The sequence below is a fragment of the Nothobranchius furzeri genome, chromosome 12 (assembly GCF_043380555.1).
Source record: "Nothobranchius furzeri strain GRZ-AD chromosome 12, NfurGRZ-RIMD1, whole genome shotgun sequence".
Lineage (NCBI taxonomy): Eukaryota > Metazoa > Chordata > Actinopteri > Cyprinodontiformes > Nothobranchiidae > Nothobranchius > Nothobranchius furzeri.
Window position 1 is genome coordinate 27,882,244 of NC_091752.1, and position 25,477 is coordinate 27,907,720.

At 42.6% G+C, this 25,477-nt stretch overlaps 1 protein-coding gene and 1 long non-coding RNA gene across 2 annotated transcripts; both read right to left on the reverse strand.

Moving 5' to 3' along the window:
• Positions 1 to 6,850: 6,850 nt before the first annotated feature.
• On the reverse strand, positions 6,851 to 12,407 carry LOC129160099 (uncharacterized). The gene is made up of 2 exons (XM_054737239.2): positions 10,763 to 12,407; positions 6,851 to 9,043 (listed from the first exon to the last, which is right to left on the reverse strand). The coding sequence occupies exon 1, from the start codon at positions 11,714 to 11,716 to the stop codon at positions 10,907 to 10,909; it is 810 nt and encodes a 269-aa protein (XP_054593214.1). The 5' UTR covers positions 11,717 to 12,407; the 3' UTR covers positions 6,851 to 9,043; positions 10,763 to 10,906.
• A 5,229-nt stretch (positions 12,408 to 17,636) lies between these two features.
• LOC129160098 (uncharacterized) lies at positions 17,637 to 24,804 on the reverse strand. Its single transcript, XR_011515584.1, has 8 exons — positions 22,334 to 24,804; positions 22,132 to 22,196; positions 21,781 to 21,854; positions 21,619 to 21,683; positions 18,526 to 18,560; positions 18,301 to 18,405; positions 17,958 to 18,148; positions 17,637 to 17,717 (listed from the first exon to the last, which is right to left on the reverse strand). It is a non-coding gene; the product is annotated as an uncharacterized lncRNA (long non-coding RNA).
• Positions 24,805 to 25,477: the final 673 nt, after the last annotated feature.

The following is a 25,477-nucleotide window of genomic DNA, read 5'->3' on the forward strand; positions in this document are numbered from 1 at the left end:
CTGGCAGAATAGAGAGAGAAGAGACAACACCACATCTCCTGTTCCTGGAAAGCCTTCAGCCATCCTTCGATGACTGAGAACCTCCATCAGCTCTGTCTCCTGTCTGCCTACAATTATTATAATAAATATTGTGTTTGACAAGTTTTTTGTGCTGCCAAATATCTCATTTTGATTCCAGTTTTGATATTTTAATGGATATTTATAAATTACATTAATTGAATTATCACATTGTCGCATGTTTAACTAGCTCTATTGTGATTAACTAAACTAGCACCTCACTGTTAAAAGCTCGTTTTAATTTCAAGCATGTTTAAGTATTTATGGACATGAACAAAAACAGGAAATATATAAATTGAGATTTATTTAATTAATATAACAAATAAGGTGGAAAGAGTCATTGAAAGGCACATTCTTCTGGAAGTTCCTGATCCCGACGACATCAGCAGGAGACCAGCTGCAGACACCAGAGGATCACCTGCAACCAAGAGCAGCTAGTATCAGTAAATAAATAATGAAATCAGGGCAGTTTTAATGGGCTGAACACATTACAGAATAATTTTCTCATGGTATATTTTCATAACTTTATGCAGCAGACTAGCTTGAGCCCAGATCTCCTGGAGAGCTGCTATCCAGCACGTTTCAGTGGATTTTCCTGCTTTAACAGGTTAGATAAGCTGTTAAGCAGCTCAGCTGTTTGTTGCTGATTAAAACCAGGTGTGTTGATGCAGATAAATCTCTAAAACATGCTGAATACTAGCTTTTTAGGGCCATGGAGACAAACCCTGCAGCTAATCCAATGCTATGGCTAACGGCTACTTACGTTCAGAGATGGGTCTGTTGGGTCGGTTCCAGTAATTTCAGGCAACTCACAAGCTCAAAACAATAAGGCTCATGTCCGGTTGTCTCCTCCAAATAGACTTGGTCCCTTTCTTCTCGAGTGTCTGGGTAAGGAGGGGGAGAAACATCCTCCACTTCTAATGACTGCTCAGAGTGAAGGGAGCTAGCTTCATCTAGTTAGCCGTCTCTTCGTCACTGCCACGGCTCCGCCCTCTCGGTCCTCCAGGCAACGCCTACTAATGTTGCAGTTTTCAAAATTGATACGTGGGTGGGGTAAGACTCTGAGGCACACTTGACATGCACTTTAAGAGCAATTATACAAGAAAAATCTACTCACCGACCATGTCCAGCGACGCCAGGATCTGCCCGGCCTGCCAGACGGGCTCCATCTCCAGCTGCGACCTGCACGCCAAGTGTGAGGTCTGTCTCGGGGCTCACCACGCTGGCCTGGCCTTGACCCCCAGGCCTCGTGCCCGTTTTGTACCGCTCTGCCCGTGGCTGAAAAGGTCCGCCGGGTCGAGTACTTCACCCCCACCACCGACGAGGAAATTCCGGTGGCTGGCATGTACTCGCTGGACAAAGCGTTACAGTTCTTCAACGTCGGCCAGGAGCCGGCTGGCTCCTACCGACTGGACGATGTCATCGACAGCAAGGAGTACGACGAAGCTGGCTGCCATAGCCCTTTTTCCCTCCGGTACAACACGGAGGTCGACCGCAAGGCTGGCTGCCATAGCTCTTCTTCCCTCCTGTACAACACGGAGGTCGACCGCGAGGCTGGCTGCCATAGCCCTTCTTCCCTCCTGTACAACACGGAGGTCGACAAGCCTCGCTCAGCGGGTCCTTCTGCCCCAGTGGCTTCTCGCTCCTCCCTGCCAGCAGTTAGAGCACTGCTCCAGGAGCTGCCCACCATCATCTCCGCGGCTGCGGCCCGCAAGGGGCTAGCCGTTCCAGAACCGGCTCCGCCTGAGGCAGATGAATTGACGGGAATTTTTGGGGCGACGCAGACGCGCTGTCCAGACCCCGTCTGGCCATGCTTCCCCGCTGCCATGAGCTGCTGGTCCGCCGCCTTCTCCGAGCCTGCCGGGTTCAAGGCGCCAATTTCCACATATGTGCCCATTACCAAGGTCGAGGGCTTCTCCGACCTGGGCTGGCCATCCGTTCCCTCACTGGAGCCGGACTTGGCTTCGCTGTGTGGCGTCGAGGCCAAGAACCACCTCGTTGGACCGCGAGCAGTTCCCTCTTCTAAGCATGACCAGCTGCTGAGGCGGCTCGCCGATCGCGCACACCAGTGCGCCTTCCAGACCGGCGCTGCAGGAAATAACATCGCCTTCTCGCCTTTGGCGTTCCCAAAATGGTGGAGGAGGTTGAAGCTCCTGTCGAGTCAGAAACCATCATTACTAAAACTGCTGATGCCATCCTCAATCTGTGCGTGGCTGTACTCACCGGTTCTGCTCGTATTGCTGCCTGGCAGACCCTTATCCAGCGGGCCTTGTGGCTCAAGGCCCTGCCCTCCATTCCTGAACACCTGCACAGGGAGATGCTGGAAGGCCCCATCACCCCTGACGTTCTGTTTGGTCCCCATCTTACAAGCGTCATCGAGAGGGCTCAGACGGCGGCTGAACTTTCAGCCACGGTGCGAGACCTGGTCCACTCTCGGTCAGCCTCGCACTCCGGCCGTTCCCCCAGAGGATGGGACGAACGGCGAGGAAACTCCAGGTGCCCAGCTGCATGGCCAGCCCCGCAGAGCCGGCCTCCCACTGAGGCGGGACCAGGGAGTTGGCGGCCAATGGTTCCGAATGAGCCAGCAGACACAGCCTTGGCAGTCTCAGTCACAGGAATCTCGCTGAAAACAACCACGAAAACGACTCGTTGGGGGAATGTGTGTGCTTATGACTAATGTTAACTCTGTGAATGATTTTGGTTTTGAAATAAAACCCAAAAAACGTCACATCGAGAGCACAGTCCTACAGTCCTCTGCAGAACCTTCTGCCGAATCCTCACACATGATGTTCCCCGCACCAAGCACTGCAGCACATCTGCATGTTCACACAGTCTGACTCGGTCATGTTACACGGCTTGCTGTAAGGGTGCGCTCCATTTGCGCACCGCCCCCAGCCTACGGCCAGGCCCGACTCATCCCGCTTCCCCCCACAACGTTGGGTGGGACGGGATGTCATGGCACTGTCGCGACCACGCGCAAAGCGCGCACGTTGCGCGGCTCCATCCGCTGGCACTTTGTCGTTCCCATGCACGGGCCCGGCTCCCACTCGTCCTTCATCCTTGGACTCCATGCTCTGCGGTGCGGATCAGCCTCTTCCAGCTGTTTCACACTCGCCCTTTCGAGCACAGCCCTCCATGGGTCGCTCCCAGTTCTCTGGTACAAGTGACGGCGGTAAGGGCGCGAACCCAATCCTCACGTGACCTCGAGCACACGTCCGCTGTCGAAACGCGCGCACGAATGCCTCCCTTTCGGCTACTCGCTAGCCCAGCACACTTTCTCCAAATGTCTGGAGACCGCGCTGCAGCCACTGCGCACGGCGGGAACGAGGGTTTTATTTTACTGGGACGATCTGCTCCGATGCGCCTGGTCCGAGGACGAGGCGTCAGAGCAAACCAGGAAATTAACAGAGCATCTGTCAACCCTGAGGTTTTCTATAAACTGGGGGAAGAACTCCATCCCAGTCGATTGTGTTTCTCGGGGTGGAGCTGAACGCCTCCCTAATGAGAGCACGTTTGTCGCCCGTGAGAGCGGCAGATCTCACCACGGTGATCTCCCGCGTGCAACCCCGCAAGATCGTGAGAGCCCTGTTAGTCATGAGACTTCTGGGCATGATGGCTGCAGCCCACTCGGCGGTGCTACTAGGGTTGTTGCGCTCGAGGCGCCTGCAACGCTCATCCGCCTCCGGGTACACCCGATACGTCAGAAGAGACGTATGTTGAGGGTTCCCCCCTCAGTGGGCGGGGGCCTCGCTCACTGGGGGAACCCCTGCATCCTCTCACGCGGGGTCCCCATCGGAAGTCCTACGTCACACGTATCTGTGTTTACGGATGCGTCACTGTCTGGGGTGGGGGGCACGTGCTTGTCCCATACGGCGGCAGATCGCTGGCCCTCCCACACGCACGATCACATAAATGTGTTGGAGCTTATGACAGTGAGGAATGCGCTCAGACACTTTGCTGCCCTTCTCGATGGCCGTCATGTCGAAGTTCACACAGACAGCCAGGTGGCGACAGCCTACATAAATCGCCAAAGGGGAGTTCGATCCCTCCCACTATTGCGCGTAGCCACAGGTTTACTGTGTTGGGCACATGTCCACCTGCTGTGCCACCTACATTCTGGGGATCCTAAATGTAGCGGCAGACATCCTGTCGAGAGGGGTCCCCGTGACTCCGACTGGCGTCTGCATTCCGCACATCTGGATAAAGTTCGGGGAACTGTCTGTGGAGCTGTTCACGGCTCGCGAAAACGCTCAGTGTCGCCTGTGGTTTTCCCTGAGTCCCCGGGACCAACCCCCGTTTGGGGCGGACGCCTTCTCACACCAGCCCTGGCCTCGAACGCTCCTGTATGCGTTTCCACCAGTCCCTCTGATTCCCCGTCTCCTGGACCGAGTTTGGTCAGAACAGCTCTCGGTAATTCTGGTGGCTCCCAGACGCCTGTCCGCGTCATGGTTTCCGGACCTGCAAGCGCTACTGTCCGGCTCCCCGTGGAGACTCCCGCGAAGGGAGGACGCCCCTCCCCAGGCGGATGGGATAATCAAACATCCTCCAGAAATAGGCCAACGCCTGTAAGTCTGGCCACTGAGCGGTCACGCTTAGGGGTTTGTTTCTGGGCTGCCGCATGATGTGGTCACCACGATTCAGAGTGCGCGGGTGCACCATCACATCTTATGCTGCTAAATGGGCAGCTTTCCAGAAATGGTGCACAGAGCGGAATTTTCAAGCGCTCTCCTGCCAGCTGGCGGATGTCCTATCGTTTCTACAGATACTGATGGACAGGGGCCTCGCATTCAGCACTATTAAAACATGCTGCAGCTATCTCATCCTGTCACCAGGATTTTGGTGATGGGTCTGTTTTCAGTCATCCCCTCACAAAACGTTTTCTAAAAGGTGTCAGAAGGAACAGGCCTGTGTCCCGCCCACTAGTTCCCCAGTGGGATCTAACGGTGGTTCTGCGTGGCTTATTTGAGGCCCCATTTGAACCCTTGGACCAGGTCTCACTCAAGTTCCTGTCACAACTGCCTTGCTGCTGGCACTGGCATCAGTCAAGAGAGCGAGCGACCTAACTCGCCCTCTCAGTGGCTCCCGCATGCCTCAGGATCCGGGAAGATGGAGGGTCTGCTGTTTTATGCCCCAGCCTTTGTGCCCAAAAACATTAATACTTCCTTCAAATCCAGGTCAATTTTCATTGGCTGAACTTTTTCCTCCTCCCCATAATTCTGATGAGGAGGCGACTTCCCATCTCGCACGCTATGTGTCACGCACTTCAGGGATTCGCCGCTCACAAAGCATGTTTGTGCACTACAGGGAGTCTTCCCTTGGGCAAGCGCTGTTGGCCCAGCGCCTTTGACTCTGGCTATGTGACGCCATTTCACGCTTACACATCAGCAGGGCGGGATCCCCCTGAGACACTCAGGGCTCACTCAGCCAGAGGGATTTCCTCTTCTATGGCACCCCACAGTGGTGTGTCAATGGAAGTCATTTGTCAGGCTGCTTCATGGGCTTCACCCTGTTCCTTTACTCGTTATTATTTACGAGATGTGTCTTCAGGATCCATCACTCGTTCAGTGCTTGGACCTCAGCAGGCTGAGTGAATGCATTATGGCACCACATCAGCCTTACTTGAATGAATTTCATCCTCTTGTGGATGATATTTTTTAGTGGGGGCCTCACTCTTATCTCTGGCTGCGTCAGCCTTTTAAGCCCTGGGCTGAGGCTGAGCGACCCTCACTAAAAGGAGACTTGTTGGGTGTGTCCATTGGTTGAGCTAACCAGTGTGGCGTAAACCCATCCAGCTGCGCATTATTCCTATAGCAGCTCGCTTAAGGGCTAAGACTAGACGAAATAGAACATTGGTTACGTATTGTAACCCCAGATTCTATGAGTCTAGTCGCAGCCCTTAAGCCACTGGCCCCACTGGTTCTGTTAGGACTAAGAGCCATCGGAGGCAAACAGTGGGGTCGTTCCACTTATATAACCCACAAGGGGTGCCCACGTGGTGGGCGTACATTTAAGCTCTTCATGATTGGCTGATGCTGAGATCACCCTTCCAATAGCAGCTCGCTTAAGGGCTGCGACTAGACTCATAGAATCTGGGGTTACAATACGTAACCAACGTTTTTCATCTGATGATATTAGAACATGTCAGTGATGTCTGAGGAGCTTTTACAAACACTGTATAACTAATACTCCTGGAGAGGGTATGAATTACAGAGGCTTCTGGGGAGCCCAGTTATTGGGGGGGGGGGGGGGGGGGGGTGCTCATTTTGCCTTGGCCCCCAAAATGTCTTGAAACAGCCCTGGGTGTGTGACTGAGTTTTGAAGGTGATCTGAGCTGTATCAGATGTATAAATATGACATGTGTATAACTTATTGCTTTATACAGGTAAAAACGTGTAGTGGAGATAAATCTACCTACATTTTACTTTTTGTTTTGTTTTCTTGTTTTTATTGAACTATTTTCCTGTCCTGTCTGTCTCTCATATTCCTGCATCTCCTCTAAACTCTCCAGAAAAACTGCTGCCTGGATTCTTACTTTTTCACTGTAAACCCGAATAAGTTGACTGAACTTAAAATTTTTGAGGTAATCAGTTTCCACAAAAGTTTTAAGTAGACAAACCATATGTTTTAAGTATGGTTGTACTCAAAATTTGTATTTATTGTTAACTTAAATTTTTCAGATAATATTCTATATTTAAATAATTAAGATAAACTTAAAACTTATATATTTTAATTTTAAAATTTTTGTGTTACTTGTAGTTAAATTATTTGATGCAACAGAATGTAATTATATTACAACCTAAACTCAAGTAATATGATTATTAACTAATTAAATTACCTTTCTTTTTTAATTGTGTGTGGACCACTCAAAAAAAGTATATGGCGATTCACTTAACATTTTGTTTATTAACATTTTTATGGACTTGTGAAAAACATCACATAAATGTTTTTTTTTATAAAACCATCAACATGGAACCACTGACCTGGACTGGAGCACAAGTGAGCGTACAAAATGCTGCTAATAACATTTAATAACATTTTTATAAAATCATAAAAGAACATCAGTCCTAAAAGTCATCTTTCTTCTAATATATAAAAATGAAAAACAAAAGGTCAAACACAAAAGAGATTTTTTAAATAAACAAAAATTAAATAAAATAAATATTTTTTAACAGGTTCAAATAATGTTTATCGGCACCCAAATAACCTTGTATAAAAAAAATTAGGTAAACTGATGGGAATTACATCCACCCAAAGCCTGTAGAAAACTTAAAAGTGCTTTAAATAAAATACTTCAAAGAAGGTGCTCAGTAACAGTGTGCCTGTCCTAACAACCAGTTGCCTTGCATATCTTTCATAACTACTCACTCTGTAACAAATCATTTCTAAGAGCATGAAGGCTGGGTTTCAGTGGTTTGCCATCATCAAGCCCCATGAAGATTTTCTGGACAAAGGTGAATGTGTGAACTAGTTTCCTGGGGTAGTCCAAATGCAGAGCATAGATCAAGCCAAACAATAAGGCATATGCATCAGCAAATCTGGCAATATCACGGATCACCAAGTCGCCTTCCACCACAACAGCCATGCTTGAAGGACTGAAATGGACTGGACTGGTCTCAGCAGAGCCGTCAGCAACCACTGTGAGAAGGGCAACTGGAGTGTCAGTCAGGTTCGTCTCATCCAGCGTGCCCGCCTGGAATTAACACAGTATCAATAAGTAAGGTTGACTTGAAGGGCCGTGACAAGCATTATTTGTAATCTAGCAAAATATTCTGCAGTCTTGTGGGTAACACGTTAGTGACACATCAAGAGTCCTCTATTTACTATTCTTTTAGAAAATGTGTAAATTAATTAATTAGATTTGTGGGTTTATAGCAACTAGGGTTGGGTATCGAGCGGGAGACGAAGGCGGGCAAAACAGGAAAGGAATCTAGTAGCGGACGGACATTGTTCCGGGTCTTCGGTAATTGGCGGAGATGTTAGTGAAGGCGGAGAAGAGGGCGAACTAGAGGAAAAACAAATAAGAGTTAATTTAACACTAAGTTTACAGGTGTCATTGCCTGGGGATAATACATGTTTATGACACATTAGGCTCTGCATAATTTTGGAGACATTTCTTTTGAGACACAACCTGTCTCTCATGACAAAGAGCTTGTTTCTTACTCATTTGACAAAAATCCTAAACATTTTTTTTTCAGGGTTATCTAGACTAACACTTTTGTTTTTGCTCCCATTTTTTAGGCCTGTTGGATATACTGCCAAGTTCTCTGAAACGCCTTTAAAGACGGCTTATGGTAGAGAGATGAACATTCCTTTCATGGGCAACAGCTTAGGTAGACATTCCTGCAGTCAGCATGCCAATTGCACGCTCCCTCAAAGGTTGCAACATGTGTGGCATTGTGCTGTTTGATCAAACTGCACATTTTAGGGTGGCCTTTTATTGTGGGCAGTCTAAGGCACACCTGTACATTATTCATGCTGTCTAATCAGCCCCCGATATGCCACACCTGTGAGGTGGGATGGTTTATCTTGGTAAAGGATAAGTGCTCACTAACACACACGTAGACAAATTTCAGAAAAGTATTTGAAAGTCATGGGTGTTTTGTGGATGTGGACAAAGTTTCAGATGTTTGAGTTCAGCTTATGAATAATGGGAGCAAAAACAAAAGTGTTGCATTTATATTTGTCTTTGGTGTATATAGAAAACAGATGTTCCCAGCAATTAACAGTAGCCCATAGGCAGTCTAAAAACAAGCAAAATTGAGTGATTAACATAGAAACTTTTTAAATTTGTGGTAGCAATTTTATCTTTATCAATATTCACCTGATGATCATAATGATTCAGAATGTTTCGCAGAGCCTCCGATATCTTGCCAGTGCATGTGGCCTTCTGTCTGTATAGAGCCATAAGTCGTGGTGTGTGTCTGTCAAGTTCAGCATAGAACTGTTTCTGCAGGTTGATGTTTGTGACTCGGAACTCCGCACAAACCTAAAAATACAGGAACATGAAAACATCCAATATAAAGCAAAATTACTGGCCAAATTGAGAAATCTTATATTTAAAGAGGGATTTCCAAATTTGTGCCCAGTTTTATCTTAATGCTGTCATTTTAACATTTGTTTTTCAATTTGAACTTAACCTTTCCAACACAATTGTATCACAAATCTGAAATGAATTTTTTGGCATCATGAGCCTAATGAATGTAAGAAAACTTCTCTTTAATTCAAGAGAACATCAGTTCCTACATTATAGACTCAGCAAGTTTTATCTGTGGTTGCCTGTCTACTTAAAGCCGGGCGTACACTCTGCGACTTTTTCACTTTTTTGAGCTGATTTTCCACTCGTGCGACAATCCACAAGATCGGGGCGAGTTTTGCGCCGAGTGTCGTGTAGTATACAGGGGGTTACGAGAGGCAATTAACACCACATGACCAGCTATCGAGAGCTCGCACAAACTTCTGGCGTGTTTAATATTTTGCTCGTCCCTCGTGAGGGTATCGCACTGTTGAAGCGGCGCTGCGAGTTGCTGCGACGCAAAAAGTATCAGAACCGCTCACGGCGCATACGCAATCCTGCATCAACACCGCTTGCCCGCTATTTCCCTAATAACACACTTTGTTCGTTTTAATTTCTACACGTTTTTTACTCACAAAGATTGTCAAGAAAGAGTGTTTGTCGTGTTCATGTCAAATTAAACTGATCACAAAACACAGATTTACTTTCTTTATTTCATTTTACTCATCCAGCCCCCATAAATCCCTGTGTGTCCTGCAGCACTCCCGAAGGACAACAGGCAAAACAAGACAAAAAAGTCTCACGTGTTGAGTAAAAACTGCTATTTTTAGCATATTTTAGGGCCGACGTGTTGCTACCAGACGTGCAGTGTGAGCAGTCAGATCGCATCCAAGAACTGGGTCGTGCAGTGTGAGCACATGACTCGTGAGATCTGCCCTGCGAGGAAGTCGTACAGTTTGAGCTGAAGCTGAGTGCTACGAGTGAAAAAGTGGCACAGTGTACGCCCGGCTTAACTCATTCACTGTCATTGATGACTAAAGTCGTCATTTTAGATCCCACCGTTCACTGCCAATGAAGACTTAAGTCGCCATTTGAATGTTTTTACTGTGTGGGCATTGGAATGAGCCCCCGCATCGTGACTGAACCTCTCACCTCTAAAGCCGATCTTCATCCGCATATATCACACATGACGTGATCAGGAAGTAGAAAATCCATGTGTTAGATCGTTTTGGGTGGCTGCTGTAAAAAAAAGTGAGGTGTGAACCGGAAAAGCTTCTGCCGATCACAATTCAACAACGGATTATGAAAGAACGGATAATGCTCGAAATGCGCAGATTCTTCATGATTTAAGGTGAGTCTCCACTTTGTTTTGGTTGTTTTGGCGTCAACATCCTAGCACACAACGTTCTGTGACTCTTAAAAAAACTATAAAATTGGTGAGAAACACTGGCAGCGAAAGGGATTTACCGATCAGGAAACGGCTGGCAGCGAATGAGTTAATGTTGAAGCACCACAGCTAATAGGGTGCTTAGTTGTAGCGCTTTAAGATATTTTTTCTACCTATTTGAACAATGTTTATAAGAAGTACTTTGTTTAACATGTTAAATAAATAAATCTGAATCTGAAGATCTGCTGAACTTGCATTGTTTCAAGTTAAATTGAATAAGAAAAAAAAATCAGTGCAACACCAACCTGTGAGTGAAATCGCAGAGCTGGCCATTTCTCTAAGAAGTCCTTCACCATTGGGTTTTCTTGAACGATCTCATGGCGACGCAGTGCAAAGGTTGTTTGCATCAGTTTTTCAATCATTACTTTGTTGGGCTCGGTCTTCTCAACCTAATTTTTTATCTGGACTCTCAATTCCTCCAGACTGGCCTTATCTTCTCCTCTTGGAAAGTTTGGGAGGTAGTTTACCTCAGCTTTTCGTGCTCTTTTTATGTTGGAGTGGGGATACTCTCCTTCTGGGTTGTTGATACTCCTTCTACCAGCATTCACGGACACCTCCGCGCATCCGGCTCTGGCTAGCTTGGTGCGGTAATTTCCCATCTTAAATTTTAAACTGGTCTTCCAACCATAACTTCCAGGCTCATTAAGACATGGATGAGTGGTAACAAGAGCTTTTGCTGCCAAACACACATCTCTGTCACTCGGATAGGCTTTGAAGGTGTGCATCACTGAAGCCATGGTCTCCAAGATGTTGTGCTTTTGGGCTCGTGTCAATTTCAGTTGCTTTCCAGACATCTCGTAGGCTTTATTTCCCTTCTCAAGGACATGTTCGACTTCGTAAGAAAAGGTTGGTACTGGGAAAGTGTCAGGCCAACACTTCAGACGCTGAGCTAAAGGCACATGAGGAAGGATGTCTGTGTCAGAACTTGCACAAGAACTGGCATCACTTTCGGATCGCACTATTTTTAATGTGCTCTTCTCTAGTAGCTCTTGAATATCATGTAGACAGGTAAGTTGCCCATCAAAGTCAGGGTCTTCGTATTGTAAGGTAAACTCAAAGTCCAGCCTTGGGTTGAGCTTCTCCCGGAGTATGGTGATTAGTTCTTCCACTGACTCAGGCCGCTTAGTTAGAGAAACCTTCACAACAACATCTGTAGTGCTGTAAACTCTCAGCAGGAATTTCTGAGATGCTGCCATCATCCTGTGTATAAAGCAAGGAATGGAGATGATTAAAAAATACTACAATGGTCTCAACACATATAAAAACAATGAACATCATACCATTAACCTTTTTTTATGTGTCCTTTTATGGCAGAGTGGTACTCAGAATTGGCATCTGAGTACCAAGCAATAGCCCAAAAGATTTACTGTCACAAGTGGAGCAGTACCTCTTGTGGTAATGCATACACATAGCCTTTACAAGGTCTGATAATTGTATACTCAGCAATCATTACAGCTGTCAAAAATGGGGGGTCAAATATACTATAGTCTTGTTTTCCAATTTTAATTTAAAAAGTACACTGTAAATTTCATAACAAAATAAACTTACTATTTATGCTGGTTACTTTGGGTGCATTCTAGCATTTTATGGCCAATCTTTCAACAGTCCAGAACAAAGGTAAGTATTTTACATGTTACATAGTCACAGGCCATCATTTCATTTAGTCACGGTAAAAACTAACCCTATTTCAACATCATAATCTACATTTTCTCACCAGGCATACAAACAATACATAAGAATTTACACAGCAATTATTTTACAAAACAGAGACAAACTGCAGGAGAAATATTTGGAAAAACACATCATGTGATATTAAATCAGTGAGATACATCTAAAAGGAAACAGAACTTCTAGTAGCAAACTACTTTTTACAGACTACTGTCTAATGTTGCTCTCTTACCCCCCCCCCCACCCCCCCACCCCCCCCCCCCCCCCCCACCCCCGCCCCACGCACACACACATAGCATCTGCATTTTGAAACTTTGGGGTGGAACAAATCTTAAAATATATGTAAATCACATAATGCAAATTCACTTTCAGTGTAGAAGTATAAAACGTTTTGGTGTCAAAAGAAGTTTCCCTTCCACGTAGTATGCAGAAAGGGGTAAGCGGTCATTAAACTCTGACTTGCAGTGGATAGCCATACAACTTGGGTAGAGTTCATATGACCTCATATGTTCAGTGTAGTTTGACCTGTGTTCTTTGCAAAGAAATGCAGCATCATTGTTAACAAGGAGGATTTTTTTGATCTCGCTAAACTGTGGCAGTCCCCCATCCTCCCCCACAGACACAAACATTCCAGGGCTGTAAGTTGTGCCATCAACAATGATCTTTGATGTGCTGTAAATAATTCTGCTGTCAGTTTTATCCTTTATGTATTCTTGTGCAACTTCAGGAAGATCTGAAACCATGACAGAAGTTACGTGTGTCGTCTGCTGATGCGGCTGAAAAAATGAAGGTGCACTGAGGTAGTAGGCCACCATGTGTTGGTGCCGTGTTGCTAATGTTTTTAACACATTCTTAAAGTTTTGTGTGTCATGTATTACCCTCTTGAAAAAGCGATGCTTACCCTCGAACCTCATTGTCCATAAGTGAACAAGTGGCCCAAAAGCACGTATAAGAGCTGGGTAGTGCTCTATATAATGATGTTTTGGAAGCAGTCTTAACTCAGGAAACATGTCCTGCAGCACTTTTCTGTGGTCATCTATCTTTGATTGCAAATACTGTATGGACTCTTCATCAAATCTTGGGCACAGCATAAGCTCAACAACCTCTTTCAAATCCATTAACACTGTCCAAGCAGCATCTTCCTCAGGGACTACATTACCGTTCATGAATGGCAGTACTCTCAGCAATGTGATATTCTCATGACCATTGCCACCAATGGTCCTCTTTGTAGAGAAGTTCTTTGAGATGGGCTTTGGTTTGTCAACTTTATCGGAGTGTTGGTAAGGAAAGGACAAGATTTTTCTATTCAACTGCTCCAGAGTAAAGTATTTCTGCCGGATCATCTCCTGAATACACATGGCCAACTCCACTGGTACAATTCCCTCAAAAAGGTCATGGAGGACATCAGGAGGGAAGCCTGTGGTTGTATGAAAATACTGCAAACTTTCAGTCAGGATGCAGTTCCGTTGCACACCTGCCTGACTATGACCATCCCCATGTAGAACTTCCTGCACATTTTGGTCATAACTGGCTTTTGTTCTGAGGCTAAACTTGCCATCTCCAACATCATGAGACTGAATTAGGTCTCGTGTTGCATTGCAAAACCTACAAATAAATCCAGTTCTGAAACACTGACTAAACCCAGCCAATGAGTGGGCTGCCAGGTTGTCAGCTACAACGCACATGATAGTCCCTTTAACAGATTTACCGAGGCACTCAATAAATACACCATCTTGCTCAAGAGTTTTTAGATCTTGTAGCAAAGGACCAAATGCTTTTTCATAGCCACACCTGTGGAGATCAGGTACCTTACATAATGCTGCTAGCTGAATGACATGCAGACCTGAACGATATTTACTTGGCAAATCAGCAAACATCCAGTATACTGCACACAGTTTGTGTATTTTCCTTGAAGTGCCCAATGGATTGGCAATTTCAAGGTCATCAATGTACAGTATCAGTGGCAGTGAAAGCTCTGATGAAGAAAACAACTAATTTCCTTGGAAATATGACCCATCTCTGTGGCTTGTGTAAAGACCCTCATAAGAGATATGTGTTTCCATAATTCTGTTAAGAATGTCTGTATGTTGGAACATTTTTTGGATCATCTCATGTATAGGGACATGAATTGCTGTACAACCAGGCTCCAATACATACTGAACAGGCATTACCACAGGGTAGTTCTTTTCAATAAACGTTTTTCTATGTTTATTTGAACAAAAGTCCTCCCCTTTAGCTGTGGCACAAGCAAAAATATTTGCATTATTTACAGCATTCAGCAAATCATTAAGGATAGCCTTGGAAGGAGTAACCTGATGCCTTTGTAATACATCATGCAGAGTCTCTTTAATGAGAGGCCTTGACAATGAAATGATTTGTGCCAGAGTATCAACAATTTCCTGAGATGCCATTTGAGAAACATGAAGAATACTTTCCATCTTCAGGAACAATGAAGACAAGTTCTTTTGTAACTGCTCTCTTAACTGCCTGGTATCACAAACACTGTCTACCTCAGGAAAAGCCAAGTCATCCAAATGCTCATTATTAACATCCTCAATGGCAAAGTCACTAGTGCTTTCCACTGGCCTGCTGTTTTCGTTTGACACAAGGACATCACAAATGCCCTGACTACCTGTGTGTGCCCTACATTTGTGTGTATTAAAGGATGAATACACATTTGTTTGGTAAGTGCAGTTTTTATATGGGCAAGCCACATTCTCGTGGTTTTTTAGGTGCCTTCTTAAATGGCTGAATATTGCAGTCTCTGAGAATGGTTGCTTTAACTTGCACAAGGGACATGTAAAAATGACAACTTCTTGTGCACCTTGACTTGCACCAGTTTTAGATGGCTCATTGTGAAGCCGTGACAAATGGATTTTCAATGCATTAAAAGATTTAAATGTACAAATGCAAGAGTCATAGAGACAAGGCAATGGGCTAATCTTACAAAAAATGCAATGGCTCAAACGGTAATGCTTAAATAAATGTGCTCGGGTGTCTGAGGTGACTGCACACAATTTGCACTTCCAATCCATTAGCTTATTTGAACAACTTTAGTGAACATCAGTATTACAGTTCTTAAAGGAAACACCAGATTACAGAACTTCAAAGTAATTACAATTACTTCTCATCACTGCATGGTGACTGTAAAAGGCCAAATGCTGTCCAATATTCAATTGGATCCTAAAGATAAACGTAGAGAAAACAAGCTCAGTTTTTAGTTTCAAATTCTTTCGGTTTTTGTTTCAAATAACTTCAACTTGAGGACACATCCATAGTTTCTCATCTTTTAGTAACAATTTTAAAGTGCAAATCACACCTACTTAGATTATCTGTTACTTAACCATGTAAATAATTAGAACTCTACATTTGTATAAAACTAGGGCTGCAGCTATCAAATATTTTACTATTCGAGTATTCTACCGAATCCTCCAAAGATTAATCGAGTATTCTATTTGACGATGTTTCAAGTGAAACAAGACTTTGGTCTGCTGCTAAAAATACAAAAATAAAACAATTATAAAAAATATGTATTAAACTCATGTTGTCTAGTTCCCTCTTTCCCAGCTGATATTTCTATATATAAATTTTATGGAACAAAATTTGACTTACATTTAATTAACTTTTAAAATTTGTACTAATATCACTCATCCTAGTCTAAATAACATCTATTTATAAATCAGTAGAATTTAATTATTTCATTAACTTGTTCAGTAGTAAGCTACTAGAAATGCTAATAACATTAAATTTTTATGGGTAACAATGAAATGGTGGCATATAGATTTTCTCATGTAAGAGTTGGCAACATAATCCAGTCTTAATTGATTCTAATATAGAAGCGTCTGTGAATTACATGCTACAACGGCTTGCTATACTGTGCTGCATGTCTGGATCAGACTCGTAGCAACAACCAAACTGCAGGTAGCTGCTGCAGCTCTGCCCAACACCGCTGCAGACATCCACAAATAAATGGGATGAATGGTGTGGATTATTCCTAAACTTGTAGAGTTAAGTCATTCTTCACAACCATCACCTTTTATTTTTAGCAGCAGCAGTGTTTGTAGCATGTAATTCGCGAACACTTCTATATTTGAATACAATTTAGACTGGATTATGTTGCCAACCTGTACATAATAAAATTTATAGTCAACATTTCATTGTTAAAGGAGCATGGGGCAGGATGAAGAAACGAAACTCATTAGCGACGCACTCGGCGCTGTGAGTAACTGCAGCCCGGCACGAGAGCGCGCACAAACTCTTCACTAGAAAAAAAAAAGTTTCAGTGATGTACGGCCAGAGCGCGGCTCGAACAAGGCACCGTGTCGAGCGATGAAGTAAGTAACATTGTTACTTTAGTCTAATAGTTGTAAAATTCCATGACAACATTAGCATTTTAATTTAGCCATGACACTCGTGATGTAAAGCAAGTGCTCCTTCCTATGAAATATTCATAAGCCAGTTTTGTGACAGGCGAGCAAGACAGTAACATGATGCAACTTTATCAGCATAAGGCTTTGTGGCTGCAGGTGATTTCTGATGTTTTTAGACAAATTACAGTTATTATTTTGCACTAAGCTTACTAACAAGCCAATGTTATTGTTTATACATCATGTAAGAACATCCAATTTCAAGTCACTGACATCATTTGTGAAACCAATTTCATTACAGGACAGGCATCACAACAATGTAAATAAGAACATAAATATCAATGTTTAGTTCAAAAAAATGAATCAAAATAAAATCATAATATCAACAAGACCTACAGGGTAATACAGTCATTTTTCCATTACTGTCATTGATTTTCAGGAATTCACATTGGAAGGAAAGGGCAGTACTGGAAAGGGGAGAGGAAAAGGTCGCTCCGAGGGTCAGGGAAGGACACGCTCAAAGGGTGAGGGCAGCAGGTTGAGGTCCAGAGCTCCTTCAAGAGGACCAGGGCGCCGGGGTAGGCAGCGAACAGCTTTCAGAGAAGAGGACCGAGACCAGCTTGCACAGCTGAGAGCTGCCAGTATAGCTGAGATGCAGGTTGGTTGTAGCCATTTGTGTAAAATGATAAAATAAAATAGAGAGATGCCAAAAACATCACTCACTGGAGATATGAATCTAGTCATGTAAACATATGCTCTTTAATTTCTAGACAGCTTTACAACACCTGAGCCAGGAGGAGAGAGATTATATTCTCGAGAGAGTGGTGACCCGTCTTCCAGGGGTGATGCTGGATATCCTGGAGTTTCGGCAAGAGACGCCAGGACACCGTCTTCCTGACTGAGGGCACCCTAACCCAAAACTCCAAACCGTTTATCTACAACTACAGTAGTTCCACAACAGCACAATACCTCAAAATAACTTTAGCTGAAGACAGCATTTTCACCCAAAAATGAACAAACAGTTTGTGCAATATATTTATTTTTATTTATGTACAAAAAAGTTCTGTTATTTGCATTTGTACATAGTATTTTTTCTTAATTTCTAATAAATCTGTGTGCATGAAAGAAGTCATTCCTGTCTTTTGATGCTTCACGTAGCTGGGGCCTTTATAGAGAGAGAGAACAGCAGCATTAGATCATACATAGATTACATGAGAATGCAGTTCTGGAAACTCTCCAGTTCTGAAGTTGACCTGTGAAAAAAACAAAAGCTACAACTTTATAGATTATTAGGAATCACACTTTTGATTGCCTTTTCACCCACAATTGTCATTTCTATATGTAAATTGTCAGCTTTGATATTGACACTTTAGCTTTTTTGCTTATGAAAATGTTATTAATATACCTAAAAGTCAGATTGGTGACATCCTTCAACCAGCGTCTGTTGAACATGATTCGTTCAAGAGCCTCTTGTGGTGGAGATCATGGCACCATGAGCTCATCACTGGTCGTTGCATCAAGTGGTCCACGGTCACATTTGCCACGGGTCCATTCATGCTTCCCTGTGACATGGTGAAGCACACCCACCCACATGTCCTAACAGAAAAAATAAGTTTTATTTGAAAACTTTACATGTGACAGAAGCGCTCACCAACAGAAACACAAGAGCTGGCACTATTATGAAAAGAAAGGTAATTATGTCAATGTGCATTGTTGTCTTGTTGTCCAAAAGATGTCACAATACTTACATTAAACATATCACAATGTTGTGCTTTCTGGCAAATGTACCAAAATTGGTTGAAGATGTCATTCAGCCACAGAAGTAGGATGGAAATTCCCTTTAGGATCCCAGCCTGTGAACAAGGATAAAACAACAATTCCATCTTTTTGTCACAAACAGAACTCAGAAGACCCGTGAAGACGCCAACACAGTAAAAATATATATAAAAAGTCTTTATTGAAAGCAGAGGTACCTGGAGGGCAAGGCTGAGGCAGGTTCAGAGGCAGGCTAAGGTCAAAGTGGCAGGCAGAGAGCAAGGCAGGGGTCAGGCCAGGGCTGGACTGGGACAAAAATTCAGCCCGGGCATTTTGACTGGAGACCGGCCCATCACCTGTTTTTTTTTTGGAAAAGACATTAAGCCTTATGCTGTTTCTGACACACACCAACGTACACTTTCTTATTGGTAGTATTTATGTATCAATCTAATAAACGTAAACCTACACCATCCTTCCTATCCTGGTATTCTAAAAAGTAGGGTTGGGGGTAACTGATTATTTTTAAAATGATTATTCTGACGATTATTTTATCGAATAGTCCACTATTCTAATGACTATTTAGATGATTAATCTAGCGATTACTTTTCTATTGCACAATTAATAAAAACCAAAAAATTCTCAAATAAATTCCTCCAAAAAATTGATAAGTTGTTACTGTAAGAGAATAAACACTACAGGCCTTCCATTTTGTATAACACTGCTTTTATTGTGTTGCGGTTGGTTATGTTCTGGTGACGTGTAGAACTTGGGAGTGCAGGCTGCTGCCTGAGAGGTGGTTGGAGACGGAGTGTCTCCATGCTGCTTTGATTTGGTCACTTATGTGCATGAGGCAAGTGGTGTTACGACCCTTCCTGGGGAGTCACGTGTTTCTCCTATTTTAACTGTAAATCCTTCTAGCTGTTATATTTATAACAAGAAACAGATATTCGGACGGAATATTTTCATGTTTATTCGAATATGATTGTGGAGCACACCCAGCATCATAATAAATGAAGTAATATTGATGCCAATTTAAGCCTTTATGGGTGACCAGGACTCTGTGTTTATGAATGTGGAAGACACCCAGCATCCTGTGATGGCACTAATAACATCAAGAGATAATAAATAAGGTAATATTTAGGTCAATTTAACCCTTTACACGTGACCAGGACACTGTAATCAATTTTTGGCAAGGGAAATGATCATTTGTTGCCATTTTTGAGGTGTTTATGAATGTGAAAGACACCGGCATCCTGTGATGGCACTAATAACATCAAGAGATAATAAATAAAGTAATATTTAGGTAAATGTAACCCTTTACACGTGACCAGGACACTGTAATCAATTTTTGGCAAGGGAAATTATCTTCTTTCTTTTTTTTTTGTGCCATTTTTGGGGTGTTTTTGATGATACAGTAGGCAGTATGAGTACAGTAACGTCAACAGATAATACATAAAACCCTTATTTGGTCAATTTTAGCCTCCATGAAAATCTTAGCGATTCAATCACTTTTTGGCAAGTAAAATGCCATTTTAGTTGTCTACAATTAAATCATCAATAAAGAATTTAAAGATATTTTGAGGCATTTCTTATAGGTAAACGGGAGGGTGTAGTCTATTTGGCAAGTGACAATCTTAATTTTATGTGCTGAAGTGCTTTTATCTTGTTACTTTTAAATAGAGCAACGTAATGAATAGCAACCTACACAGTGTCATTGTAAAGCCAAAGCTTGATCATTTTAAATACCTTTTTTCAAGTAAAAATGTGCCCCAAACTAGTTAACTGTGGCTCCATGTCAAGTGGACTAAAGAAAGGAAGGGGAAAAAATTAAATAGCTGGAGAATTGTTTATTTCCATTTATACAACGTTTATATTCAATACAGGGTGCCATTTTACATTGTTTATTTATTTTTTTAGTATCAAGGCTGTAACATAAAGAAAGCCAGTTCTTACCACAAAGTTTGTGGCACAAACCATCTTTCAATCGCAAATATTGCAAAAAGGATTAATATATCCTCATTGTGAACGTTAAAGACAAGTAGCAACACTTAAAACAACTTCCGAACTGGAAAAACTAATGTGGCAAGGTGCAGAAAGGAGTGCCCGGGCGGGATTCGATCCTCAGACCCCCGGGTTAGAGTCATACGCTCTAACCAGTCAGCCAAAGGAACATCTCCTTGGCCAAGTAGCCAGGGCGCATAATCTATCGGGACATTGTGGATGCTCACACTGCCACATCTTCCTCCCTCTTTCCACAAGCACGTCCTCGTGCTCCCGCGCAGGGTGCCACAAACACTGCCACACTAATATCCGCGATAAACATCTGTTTAAGTACCGGAAGAGGTTATCTTTGCTTTCTGAATGTCCATATTGCTAGATATGCTGAGTTTTAGGGCGAAATCCTGGGGAATTATGTCTAGAAATGCAATTGCCCAACTGTGCGCGATCCCGCGGTGGCTAATCTTTTTTTGGCAGCGAGTCAATTTATGGCACAACACCGGCTCGGGTTTCTCCTCCTCCTCCCTCTTTTCTTCTCCAATCTGTCGCTGGGCTGAGGCTCCATCACTTCCTAAATTGATTTTACTTGAACCTTCACTACCAAACAACTGTGAGATTTTAACACATGTGCCAGCATCAGCCTGAAGGGCCAGTTTCTTTTTTAGTCGAATTTTCTCCGCTCCTCCTTTCCGTTTTTTGTTCTCCATTTTCGTCTGTCTGTTTACTGAGATTCACAAACAACTGGCGGGTGCATCAGACCTGTGGCTATTGGTCCAGCCCAGAGTGTATTATGACCAATTGGCCAATCCACCAACTTTTACGAGGCGTCGCGTGGGGCGGCGCAGGCAAGTTGTCCGCAACAACTAGAGGCCAGGAGAAAAAAAAAAAAAAAACAGACACCGGCCCATAAAAGATGAAAGGGTCGGCCCAGCGGGCAGTTGCCCGCTATGCCCTATGGTCAGTCCAGCACTGGGTCAGGCAAAAAACAAGGTCCAGAGGCAAAGATCAGGCAGGGTGGATGCTGGAGAACTACTGACAAGGCTGTAATAATCTGGCATCGGTTGACTGGATGGCTGGTTCTTTTATAGCAGGGGAAGCAGGTGAATGGGATGAGGCTGATTACAGGAGCAGGTGGAATGAATGGAGCTGATTGAAGCTGACAGAGGTTGCTGGGGAAAACAGGGCTTGGCTGGAGCTTGGTGAGAGGACAAGGTGAGCTGAATGAGGAGGTATAATGAGGAAGTGGAGGAGGGTGAAGGATGGGAGTCATGACACTTTTAGTTCTTTTTAAAACATAGAAAGGTTTTATTTACCTGCAACGTTTTGTTTGCGGCTGCAAACTTCATCAGCCTGACAAAGTTTTCATAACAGTTCTATTCTGTTATGAAAACAATAAATAAAAGTAGAATTAATATATTGTTTTAAGACTTTGGAGTTTAAAAAAAGAGTGTAGATAAGAAGACATTGCAACTCACACACTGTTGAGTAAGTTGTTTCTTGGTCCTCATCAATTTGGACTGCATCCGTAGCTAGATCCATGGATTTGAAACTACAGACAACACAATAATATTTGTTGTACGTAAAGATAAATACTGGAACTTACCTGAAATGGTACTGATTCTAAAGAGATAAATGTGGAGCCCAATACACCTGTCATTAATTATTTCTGCAAATAACAACAATCTGCTGTGAATTGACACTTCACAACATAAATAAATATATATAATGACCTATATTTGCTTATCTATTGTGTTTTTATCTTTTTTGCACATAGTACAGCAGTAATTTCCTGCACATATGGCAAGACTTCTCATGAACAAATGTACCTTTCTTCAAAAGGATCCAAATCTAGGTCATCAGCGCCTCAACACCAGCCATTAGAAAATCTTCCCTGTAAAGATAATGTCAGAAGTGTTTGGTGGTGTGATGTTAGTTCTGAACCAAGTGTGAATATGCAAGGTGTAATTTAATGTATGAAATATCATAGCACAAAAACGTGAATATTTGTTTTACAGAAAAGATACTAACCCCTCAGACACAGGTTCAGTTGGAGATAATCGATGCCACATTTTAGCTGCTGTTCGCTTACTGGGTGTCGAGGTTGACTGCACATTACCTCCCTGAATTGCAGTTTCAGGAGCCTGCTTCTCCTGGTAGCTGGAAAACACATTTTTAAGCAAAAATGTCAACAAGTTGGTTGAGACTCTACACCTTCTGTTTACATAGATCAATAATGGCCTAGCACAACTAGTAATATGAAAATGCATGTCAGTCATAAAAAAAAATTTTCATTTTCACAAACATATTTTATTCTGACCTACATTCAACTGGACAAATTTAGAAAAATAAACACAATAAACTTCTGCACAACTTTACTTTTAGTAAAACATGTAGTAATGGCTGACTAGTTATTTACTCTTTTGTAGCACAGCACTAACGTTAGGAAAAGATATTCCAATGGGGTTCTGTTACACAAACCCCACGAATAACATTATCTACTGAAGTAACAGTCCTGCTTAGAGGTTGGACTGTAGATCAAATATGACATAACTCTAAAGACTCATCTTTGGTTTGGAAAATGTCCGTTCTCTTCTGTGGTACATACAAACTGAAGCGTAATCACAGCTAACATGCTAACGCACGCTAGCTCTCTCCGGCTGATCGGTGACGTCATATAATCAAATCAAGCTGTTTATTTTTCTCGTCAGAATAAACGGAGCATCCATTTATTTCCAAACACAAGCGGTGTGTCGTCCACAAAACGTAGAAGTGATCTGATTACTCCTTAGTTGCTTTTAGCTTTTTCAAACTGATCAGGAAGCCATATGCTAAACACCGTTAGCTTAGATAAGTTTCTTGTTGATCTGCACAAAGATTTGTTAGATTACCTAAATCAGTATTATCTAAATCCATAGGTTTTATTTTCTTTTCTTAAATTGTGGAGATACAGCTCTGATATGTTTACCTACTCGTTACTGAAACCTACAGCAGACATAAGGAGACCAGCTAATACAACACTTACCTGGTCACTAGAAAATGTGCCATGTCCGCATCCTTTTCAGGCCCAAATTGAGTTGAACCAGCCTCATTCTTCCAGAGCGTACCCAATACATATTCGGGTCCCTGACCGACTTTTATATTTTCTTTTTGACTCTCGAGATGCCGCTGATAAAACCTTCTTCTTTGTGCCACTCTTTAATGGGCTTTGAGTTGCGCTTGGTCTTTTGCTAGCTGTAGAATCCATTTCCAGTGTTCTTCCTCTTCTGTTTGAGGTTTTAACGTGGCTAGTAGTGAAAGACGCATTACTGCCACCTAGCAAGCTTCCAAATGTTTTTCCGGGTTTGAACCTTGTCGAGAACGCGCTTGAAGCGTCAATTAACGTCACATCCGTGAAACAGCGCGGGAAATTCGGATCAGGAATGTTTTGCATTTTGCAGCACACAGCCTGATTAACAAAATGGAATGATAAACTGGTTTCATCATTCTTTTTAGTTTAAAATGCTTCATCACCCATAAGCTTCACAAGAATGAACATGTATCCTATTTACTTCTTGTTTTTGGACAATTCCTGCCCCATGCTCCTTTAACAGTAGAAATCAAATGTTATTAGCATTTCCAGAAGTTTATTACTAAACATGTTAATGAAATAATAAAATTCTACTGATTAGGGCTGCCACGATTAGTCGACTTCTCACAACGTCAACAAACAAAATAGTCAATTATTAATTTCATAGTCAACGCGTTGTTTATTTTATGAGCATTTCATTTTTAATCTCGCAAGCTGTGTCACATTCGGCGGGTGCTTCTTGTCTTCCTGCTCAATGCACATGTGCGATAGTCACCATCCGGGTCAGTTGCTGCTCTAAGTTCTGAGGCGCATGCGCAGTAGTGGCCTTACAGATCAGCCTTCGTCACCGGAGAAATAAGACGTGGCAAGTCAGCAATGTAGCTCAAAAGTTTGGGAGCAATTTACAAAGACAAAAGAAAGGCACATAGAGTGCAAAGTCTGCAAAGTGAAACTCTCCTTTTACGGGAGCACATCGGCAACGCACAAGCACCTTAAAAGGAAGCACGTCATGGTGGGGAACATTATTGGATGGCACATAACTGATCACACTTCTAACTAGAAGCTAATGATGGGTATATTAGAGCATCCTGCTGCGATAAGCTATACTTTTATGAACGACACGATTAGTCCACTACTAGTAAATTATTAAAATTGTCATTTGTGGCAGCCCTAAAACTTATCATAGATGGATATATTTACATTTTATTTAGACTAGGGTGAGTGATATTATTACAAACCTAAATTGTGAAATGTAAGTGAAATTTTGTCCCATAAAATATTTAATTACTAGAAATATCAGCTGGGAAAGAAAGAGAAAGAACTAGACAACCAGTTTAATATGTATTATTTTATAATTTTGTTTTATTTTCATATTTTTAACCGCAAACTAAAATTTTGTTTCACTTGAAATGTCGTCAAATAAAATATTAGATTAATCAATGAACGATTCAATAGAATTGAAAACTAAAATATTCTATAGCTGCAGCCCTACCCAATACCCCAATAAACAAAACAAATGTTGTTTTTTTTTTACAAAATTTTAAATTTATTCTAGGAACTACTAGATTTAACCTGCCATATGCACTTGAGACTTAATGAATGAAGGTTTCTTATAAAAAGGAATTGCGATGGAGTCATTTCACTGTGAAACGGTTGAATTGACTTTATAATACAAATTTGTCCATACAAAATGGAATGTCAATAACTAATGTAATGGACATTATCTAAACAGGAGCAAAATTCACACAAAATTCTGGATTAGGATTTACACAATGGATGTATCCTCAGTGATTTGGTGCAATTATACAAAATGTGATTTTTAATAGCTCAACAACTGATTAAACCAAACTATACTCGTAACTCATGTGACCAAATATAGTCTTATAACTTACCATAAAAGGTGACCTGTGCTAGTGCCACTTGGAACATCTGCACATGATAAAAAAATTCATTATAAATACCAACACAGCTATTACTAATTAAACAAACAACTGGTGGAGGAGATATAAAAAAGATGTTAATGTCACAAAACCATATAGACCGACAGAAAAAAATGCAAGATAAGCAGGGACGAAATTTTGATTTCAGAAGTGGGGGGGACACAG

Coding starts and splice junctions, on each gene's coding strand:
- LOC129160099 (XM_054737239.2), bottom strand. CDS start 11,716: ATGATGGCAGCATCTCAGAAATTCCTGCTGAGAGTTTACAGCACTACA.